Genomic DNA, 8,966 nt, shown 5'->3' on the forward strand with positions numbered 1-8,966 from the left:
AACAGAAAAAAAAAAAAAAAAAAAAAAAAGAATTTTCTCATGACATAAGAAATGCTAAGACCTCAAGCTTGCAGTTAAATGATTGTCATGTGAAATTCTGTAAAGCTAATGTAATGAGAAGGCTAAGAAAGCGGGCTTAAAAAATATCTGGTTTTGGATTTAACAGTATTTGCCTTACTCATATCTATATAAGATATTGATTAACAATTGATATGGATTGAAATATATAATATTGTGCTATATTACTTTCATCCATTTAAAAACTGTCTGGGTACTTCAATAGCCAGCGTTTATTAGGGAAGGGGGTCAGTTCCCGGCCAGCCGGACTTGCATTGTTCTCTGATACATCGCCATACCCCAACTCCAGACAGTATCTCTTTAGCGTCTATGATCTAACAACTTGTCTCCAGAGCCTTAAGTCTTCCCCACTGATATAAAGATTTTTTTTTTTAAAGAAGCATCTCATAAAAATATATTTAAAACTGGCTCACACTAAATAGAAGAGACTGTGATAAATAAAAATATCCAAATCCAACAAGTTACTAAGAGAAGAGTTGAATCTGGAAAAAGAAAGTTTGGAATTACTAGCATTTACAAATTTAAATACTACAAATGTCTTTGGAGCTTAAAGAAATAAATTTACAAATGCCTGCCAGAAATTCTTGGTTGGGTGGAGGCCACCCAATGATTACTTCATATTTACGCCCATGATAGCCAAGACAGATTATGAGATTCTCCCTTTACCCAAGTTATTTAGGTGTGTCCACCTCTCATTCTCATAAAATAGAGACATCCTTGTAGTGTAAGGAAGTTAAGTTGCTCATATATAACATATAACATCAAACAGTCACTGTTGCATAGTGTGTGTTAAACCACTTGTACCTGCACAAGAGCAAAGCAGACCAAAGCAAGAGTGTGACTAGAACTCTGCTGCTGAGTCTATTTAACTTTTGGTCCTGGAGTATTTTAAGGCGCACGCAGAGGAAAGTCTTGTAGCCAAAGTCAAAACCTGAGGATGTGTTGGTGATCGCAGCATTTTTCTCCACATGCGTCCATGGTTTATTACATATTGCAGGTCCATGAGCAAAGAGGCCTTCATTCAACTTTGGGTGATTACTCAGGACGTGTTTTCATTTGGTGTGTTTCAGAAGACGAACTGAGGCTCTAGGACAGATTTATTGCCGTTTCATCCTCTCACGGTGAGAAGGTCATTTCACATAATAACCGTAAACACACTAAAAGACTAACGGATGCTTCCACCAAAACAATTTAAAAAAAAAAAAATAAATAAAACAAAACAAAAAACCCCTGCATTTTGTCACAGCTACTTTCATGCAGAGTATAAAGAATGCACTTAAACTCAAATACAAAGTACTTGCAGTTTAAAACATCACTGGAAGAATTGTGCATGAAAGTAGCCAAACAGTATGGAGGTCCTCTACTTATACAGTCAGAGGCTTTTTCTGATGTCTCGTGGAGTGTTTGCCGGTAATTTGCTAAGACGCAGGTTCAATAATAGAAATGAAATGGGGCAAAACTTTAGTGACAGACCAGTGCATTCACGTAACTTAAGCTTCCCCATTATATTATATATTTAACATGCCTATTACGTCTTGAAGTTCATTGGTCCAGCTTTTGTGGGTGGATGCACTGGTCACATGACAAACTTACTCACCAATCAGATTTTTTACTCGCTAGTAAAGAATCTGAACACACACACACACACACACACACACACACACACACACACACACACACACACACAAAAATATGGTCACATGATAACAATTTCTGACATGACAGCTGATGAGGACCAATTGAGTGCAACATCAAACTGGAGTGAAAGCAGCCAGTCTAGTGTACAATACTGTCTCACCCACAAAAAAAACAAAACAAAAAAAATCTTGAAAAGGTCACTAAATGCGCCCCATGTGAATTTTCAGCTACCCCTCTAGAAAAGTGTTGAAGTCAGAGAGCTTTTCTTGGCATTGTCCAGTTTCTCTCTATACTCTTTTCTTCAGAGCAGACAACGGAAATGAGGGGCTTGATGCTCAGTTTTCTTTTTTTCCCCCCACAATATCAAACAAGTATCAGAACTGAGCCAGGAGTTCTTGAAAATGTCAGCAATCGTATTACATACTTGACTCTTTTTCACCAGACCCTGATTTCTGAGCATCGCTTCGTTTACTAATGAGCGGCGAGCTCTCGGGGGCGGCCTCCAGCCGGACCTCGCTCAGCTCTGCTCCCTTTCGTTTGGCATCTCTGTCCACAAAGAACTGCAAGATCCCCGCGCCGAAAGCGTCACCCTCCACATTGAGCACCGTGCAGGTACGATCACTGAAGGAAAACAAAACAGATGGCACGCCATTTTAATGTCAGGGTATTTACAGCCAGCTGTGTGCCCTACATTATTGTGAATCTAGGGCATCACGGTAAACATCGTCCAAAGTTTGTATACTCACACAAGCCAGTCAACAGCCAGGATAAGAGAGATGTCGCTGGTGGGGAGTCCTATTGCCTCCAGGATAATAGCTAAAGTCAGAACACCGCCTGCAGGAATTCCCGCTGCTCCAACGCTGGATGCTGTAGCTGTAACACTAATGTACAAAAAGCATGGACAGTAGCAGTTAGACACAAATCTATTGTCATGACTATAAAAGACACTGTGATATCACCTCTATTATTAGGTAACTGTTTGATAAGTAAGCCAGTGGTACAATTGATTTAGTATTACATGTCACTGTCTAACTGAAGGTGTGTTTTGGTGGCTTTGGGACTTACAGGATGGTAATGACTTGGATGAAGTTAAGGGAAACGTTGTTCAGCTGTGCAATGAAAACTGCGGCCACGCACTGAAAGAGAGCTGCACCGTCCATGTTGACCGTCGCTCCAATGGGCAGGATGAAGCGGCTGATGTGCTTGGATATGCCGTTCTTTTCCTCCACACACTTCATCATGAGAGGCAGCGCGGCAGAGCTAAGAAGCAAGAAACAATGGCCGTGAGTGTGCAGAAAGGATATATAGATACACTGTTGCTTTAGAAGAGAGAAATCTCAGTCATTCAGTATTTAACAACCTGAGAGTCACGTTTATTACCTGGAGCTTGTTCCAAAGGCTGTGGCTAGAGCCGTGAATATCCCCCAGAGGAAGGTGTAAGGGTTCTTCCTTGTAATGATAAAGTAGATGCCTGGCAACACAAGTATTCCATGGATAGCATGTCCAATGAGGCAGCAGGCTATATATTTCCCCAAACTGGCAAACAGGCTTGCAACATCTTCCATTTCCACAATCTTCCCAGCTACAAGGAACATGATACCGATTGGGGCATACCTGCAAGGGAAGAGACGAGACAGTGATGTAGTTTAAGTTTCTGATACAGAGCACTTCTGGGAAAAAAAGCACACTTAAAGATTAAAAGATCAATATTCCTCTCATATCTGTCCTTTAAATACACAACTCCAGCCAGAAATGTAGCACAACGTTTTTTAATATTTTGTCTCGTACTGCATCCATAATAAGAATTAGCAAGGATATTGTTGAGTGCTCTAATGTTAGGAGAGACGGGGATCTTGTCGACACTGGGAATCAAGCCTTTAATAAAGCCATAATGTTATGCAACTGCACATGCACAGTAGTTGCAGGATGCAGACGCTTCTATTCATTCAAATAGCAGGTTCAAAACAGCAGCATTGTCCTCTTTAAAAAGCACTTTGCTGTAGTTGAATATTTTGCTCTTCACATGTGAACATTTTCTGTTTTTTTATTCCTTCCCCAACCCAAAAAGCATCCAAGTGTCCTTACCACATGATCCAGGACACCAGCACCATGGTGGCCTCGTTGAAGGCGTTAAAGAACTTGATCAGGATCTCTCCTTCCTCTCCCAGCTTCCGCAAAGCCACCCCAAACACGATGGCAAACACTACGAGACCAAGAATATTCATGCCATCCTGGTCTGTTCCAAAAGGCACCTGAAAAGCACACGTTAAAAAAAAACAAAACAAAAAACTGAGTAAGAAAACACATTTATTCAGCCCTCAGTTTAAGAATACAGTCAGATAGTTTTGGAGTGTATTTATAGTTCATTTTCCAGCCAGTCACTCTGCTCACCTTCTCCACCGTGATATTGGTGATTCCATCTGTGCCATTCTTTTTCATCAGCTTATAGGAGGTTGCATACTGTACAGGAGGCAAGAAATTGCTAGTTTAGTAGACTAATTAGCGCATAATCAGCTTATCTTCATAGTTCTGTTACACAATTCAGTGGAACGACTATGTAAAAAAAAAAAAAAAAAAAAAAAAAACCCAAAAAATTCAAATCCAATACTTACAGACTGAAAAGCAGCAGACACGAGGTTGGAGGGAAAGATGTTTCTGTGGATAAAAAAAATACAATACATTCAAATCCTTGTGCTCAGTGTGAAGTGGATTACTGGCTGTAATCGAGAGCAGAGAAATGACAGGTTTGGGAACTAAAGTGCAGAAAACAGGTTTGGTTGTTTGGGTTTGTTCTCAAAATCACATTTAAAAAAAAAAAAAAAAAAAAAAAAAAAAAGCACAGAATAGTAACACTGAGTAATGTCACATGTGCTGCTTGGAAATTTAATTTACAAACCACAGGCTGACCTGCTTTGACTCTACTCTATTACTGAGTTTCAGCTAACTATAGAGCAATACTGCTACTGATCCTGTGACATAGAAAGCACAAATGCTATCTCTTCAAATTATCAGTGACAGCTCAAACAGAGAGAAGCCCGAGGCTCGCCATGTGAAAACAGCTCCGAGAATTTAACCAGCTAATCTCGTTTTTTTCCCCCTCTAAGCCCGTGTTACTGTGACCTTATCCATCACCTGCTAACGAATGCATGCATACATTGGCTTCCACAGAGTAGGTACAGCTGCATATTAAATCTCCCAAGAACACACAAAAAACCCAAAGTGCTCCCGTTACCCCTGTGCTCAGCTGTCTGCAGATTTAGAGTAATAAGGCATTAACTCCTCAACCGCTTTCCGGTCATTCAGTCCCTTCCACTGGCGCTGCAGTGCTTCAAGCTTAAGGATCATGTGACTGCATGACGTGGCAGAACTAGAAAACCGGCTGCATCACAAACAGCCGTGAAAAGGGACTAAACGGCAGCTAAGCTTTCACACCATTTGGATATTCAAATGGATTGGCATAGTCTGAGTGTAGTAAGATGACGAGAGGAAAGAGGCTTAAGTATTTAATGTTTCATCAGCATTCCTAGAACAAAAGTGATCAGCATAATAATCTGTGTGTAGAATCTAAAGAGAATCTAGACTTCAAGCATTGTTATAATTCACATGCCATCACTTCCTTGTATAGTATCAATGGGAGGCAGGACTCCTGACTATATGTACACGTACTCCAAATTTGCCGACAGAGATGGCAATCCCGAGTACAAGCGTGACTCACTAGTACACTTCCACTTCCTTGTTCTAATGCTGTGGTTACTTATTCTTGGCACAGGTACAAACCGCAGTGCTAATGAAATTTAAAACGAAAAGAACACAATGTTTCCTTTTTTCCGCCTTATCCTAATCAAGTCTACTTGTGGATGCCATGCTCATTCGAAACTGTTCACTCTGAGGTGAACTTGCGACTTGAATGTAAATAAACTTGATTTTATTGTTTAACTGCAATGCTGGTATGAAAACAATGGGTCATCACATGCCTATTAGGCGGGTGGGTCTCTTTTATGTCAAACTGACAATTGTTTGTGCTCAGATCTTCTGACGTCTTGACACCATCCTGTTACACCATCCCTCAGCTGCTTTGGGAAAATGGTACACGTTTAGTATCAAACCCGACAACAGAAGCTGAAAAATAGATTATGGTTCTAAAGAATGGGAATGAAACCCAGCATCTCAAAGGCCTGTTGAATGCGGGACAGCTAGGGACTGTAGCATACTTAGTCATATGAAGATCTTCTAAGAAAAAAAACAAAACAAAAAAAAACATGTTCTAGCTTCGCAGAATAATAGCCATCACCTGCAGGTTTTGTAGGTCAAGAGGAAAAAAATGCATCTGATAAGATATGTCAACAAGAATGTGAAGGAGTGGCTGCAACCATATTTGTCCTCAGGCTGGTGTGTTGTCTTTTTTTCCCCCTGCTCTGTTTTGTATGAGTGTGCGTCTGCAAACAATGACCAGGCCATTATTGCGCTTTAATGAACAGCTCTTCAGTCAGTTCCACCCAGTAAGTTCCACGCTGCCTTTGTTGTCAAAAGTAACCAGGACACCGGCTGACCAGGCTCGCGCTAATGAGAGGCACGGGTCTTCTATTGGGATAATGTGCGTGCATGTGGAACGGTGGCATGTGTCCAAAACAAGACAAACATTACCCTTGTTTCATATTTATCATCTCTTGTCTTTACCTCCCACCCCCATCCGAGCCATCAAATCGTGGTTATGTAACGTCCTAATTAGCGTCAGGTAAAAATGTTAATCTCCATCAGGGCACAAGGACTGTTTTATGGATGTGTTGCCAAGGCTAAGTCAGGATGCAAGGGGTGGGTGGCGAGTGGAATATTCTGGTTTTCATAGCGCACAATTCCATGATTCACCGAGCGCCAGACTGAGCAAACCATGAACAGACCAGTCAAACTAACTGGGAATAATGATGCAATAGTAGCAAGCCTTATTAAGACCGGATGTAAACAGACTTACAGGTGTGTTAATACTGTCTGTGTTCCATCTCGTCTACTTGAGGCAAACCAAATAAGCTTAACATGATTCGTGGTTCAGATTACAGATCCAAACAGTAAACCCAAAGTCTTCTTGTTTACACTCTAAACATGTTTTTAACCTCTGTGATGGGAAACACTGACACTGTTTCAGATTATGATGTTGCATCATGCTGTGTAGTAATGTCTTTAGAATAAAAAGAAATAATCCAAAAATAGAAAAAACTTAAGCTTCTACTGAATTGCTGTTGACATGTAAGAAAAGCCCTCACTCCCAATTTGTGTCAGACAAAAACATAGCAGGCACAGGGGAAACATGTGCACAGTGGACCTACATTAATAGGAACATGTAATAGTTCTTTAGATGACGTGGAACATTTCCTTCTGACGCAGTTGTTTGTGTACAATGATGACAGATGCTTCCGGGTGTCCCCTCACCCACACCATAGAGGTGATACATGCTTCATGATTGCCCTGTGAACATGACGCATTGATTTCAAAAAAGAAAAAAGAAAAATGTCGGGCGGGTGGGGGCGCATGGGCACCTACAGACTGAAGTAATTTTTACTTAACAAGTTCAACAAGTTTAAACGGCATTGTGCCATGTTCGGTGGCGCTGTGCCACGTTATGTGTTTCAAAGTAAACTTTGACAAAAGTTGCGAACAGAAAACCTGTGAGCGTAAGCGTAAAGCGAGTCAGACTAAAGATAAAACACGTGTAGCAGCAGTACAAACGCCGAGCCCCCAGCAGGAAGTGTTTGAACCACAGTTGCGATTACGAACAAGTTTCACGCACGTCTTCTGATTCCACGTGTAAACGTCAAACTGGACAAGATGTGGAATATTACCAAATATGGGTTCAGTTGTCCTGAAGAATAAAAAACTAACACAAAATAAAATCTTTTCATTTTTTTTATAAAGCGCCCGAAAAGGGACAACCGGCACTCTGTGCCGGGGAGTTAACCCTCAGCCAGGACACAGCTGATGCAACCGTTTGTTGGCATTACAGCACTGCATTGTCCGGCTGTAGTGACAAACTAAGACATGTGCCCGATCTGGTTCTTACAAGTACTGCTACACGTACAACAGGTCACTCACTGTAACTTGGCTACTATTATTAGATCTTTGGAGCGTCCTACGCGTGTCATTAGATACAGGCCTAATAGCATGTGAAGGTTTAACGACTTTTTTTGAGAGTATGTACACTGACTGTGTGTGAGCAAGAGTTAGGGTTTCGCTTACCTTATCAAATCTAAGAAGGAGTCTATAACTTCTTTATGCGCAGGCACTTCTTCTTCCAAGTAGGCCGGCTTGTTGACGGACACAGACCCCGGCGATATAATGAAAGCCATCACGACCCCAATCGAGGACGCAATCAAGGTGGTGATCAGGAAAAAGAGCATAGCCAAGCCGCCGAGTTTGCCCAGGGCTTTGGGGTCGATGCTGGCCGCTCCGGACACCAGGCTGCAGACCACCAGAGGAATGATGATCATCTTCAGCAAGCGGATGAGAATCTCACCTGGGAAGCCGATGTAAATCACCTGGGTTCTCGTTAGTGTTACATTACGCACACCAAGTCCAATAAAAACACCAACGATAACCCCGGCCACGGTGAGAATCACCAGCAGGTTGGCCCTGACGATCCTCAGCACGCGCTGAGACAACGTCTCCGGGGTGCTCTTCTTGGGGATGTCCAGCCCGTTGGGCATGGGCTCGTCGAGGTGAGCCTCACCGTTGGATTCCTTCCTGCTCTCTATCATGTCTACCGTCGAGGCCATGACGCGCGTTTAAACTTCCCCTAAACTTAACGAAGGAAAATGTGTCTGAAAACTAGCAGCAACGTGGCAGGAGACCTTTCTAAAATTAAGGCAACAACATACAAATTTCCTCCTGCGATTAGTGAATGTCGCTTGAAGTCCGCGTGGGTTCTTATCTACCGAGAAAGTATTCCACGCCCACCTCTAGCGATCTGGGCGTGTCTAACCAAGGCTGCAACATTCGGCGACAGCATTATAAAAACGAAATACCGAATTTTCGTATTTTCTCTCGCATTTTATTCACATCAAAATGCTTTTCTTTTAAGCCTTTAGGTCACAGAGTGCAGATATTATATGAGATTAATTTATACTACATTTGCTGCCTCAAAGACCTCTACTACCACGTGGAGTGTGTAGACTTCTCAAATCTATATCCATATAGAGCTTCACTGTACAGCTTTAATTTAATTTACCTTTCTTTCATGTAATTATTGGAAATTTTTGATT

The 8,966-nt window shown here is 41.7% G+C and overlaps 1 protein-coding gene across 3 annotated transcripts; it reads right to left on the reverse strand.

Moving 5' to 3' along the window:
• Positions 1 to 1,125: 1,125 nt before the first annotated feature.
• Positions 1,126 to 8,765, reverse strand: slc1a5 (solute carrier family 1 member 5). Of its 3 annotated transcripts, none has more exons than XM_063493343.1 (8): positions 7,945 to 8,765; positions 4,329 to 4,371; positions 4,108 to 4,176; positions 3,802 to 3,968; positions 3,097 to 3,330; positions 2,782 to 2,976; positions 2,463 to 2,597; positions 1,126 to 2,337 (listed from the first exon to the last, which is right to left on the reverse strand). In XM_063493343.1, exons 1-8 carry the CDS (start codon positions 8,478 to 8,480, stop codon positions 2,133 to 2,135), a joined length of 1,584 nt encoding a protein of 527 aa, XP_063349413.1. In that variant the 5' UTR covers positions 8,481 to 8,765; the 3' UTR covers positions 1,126 to 2,132. The 3 variants fall into 3 exon arrangements, with proteins under 3 accessions (XP_063349413.1, XP_063349415.1, XP_063349414.1); XM_063493345.1 differs by lacking the exon at positions 7,945 to 8,765 and adding an exon at positions 4,949 to 5,029; XM_063493344.1 differs by lacking the exon at positions 7,945 to 8,765 and adding an exon at positions 4,849 to 4,945.
• Between the last annotated feature and the right edge of the window lie 201 nt (positions 8,766 to 8,966).

The sequence above is a fragment of the Pelmatolapia mariae genome, linkage group LG14 (assembly GCF_036321145.2).
Source record: "Pelmatolapia mariae isolate MD_Pm_ZW linkage group LG14, Pm_UMD_F_2, whole genome shotgun sequence".
NCBI classification, from domain to species: Eukaryota; Metazoa; Chordata; class Actinopteri; order Cichliformes; family Cichlidae; genus Pelmatolapia; species Pelmatolapia mariae.

What these genes read in the sequence shown, in the direction of transcription:
- slc1a5 (XM_063493343.1), bottom strand. Translation starts at nt 8,480, where the DNA reads ATGGCCTCGACGGTAGACATGATAGAGAGCAGGAAGGAATCCAACGGT. An exon ending in TCCTTCTTAGATTTGATAAG is followed by an intron (nt 4,372 to 7,944) that starts GTAAGCGAAACC and finishes TTTTATCCACAG; the next exon opens with AAACATCTTTCCCTCCAACC. An exon ending in ATCCAAGTCATTACCATCCT is followed by an intron (nt 2,598 to 2,781) that starts GTAAGTCCCAAA and finishes TTTGTACATTAG; the next exon opens with TGTTACAGCTACAGCATCCA.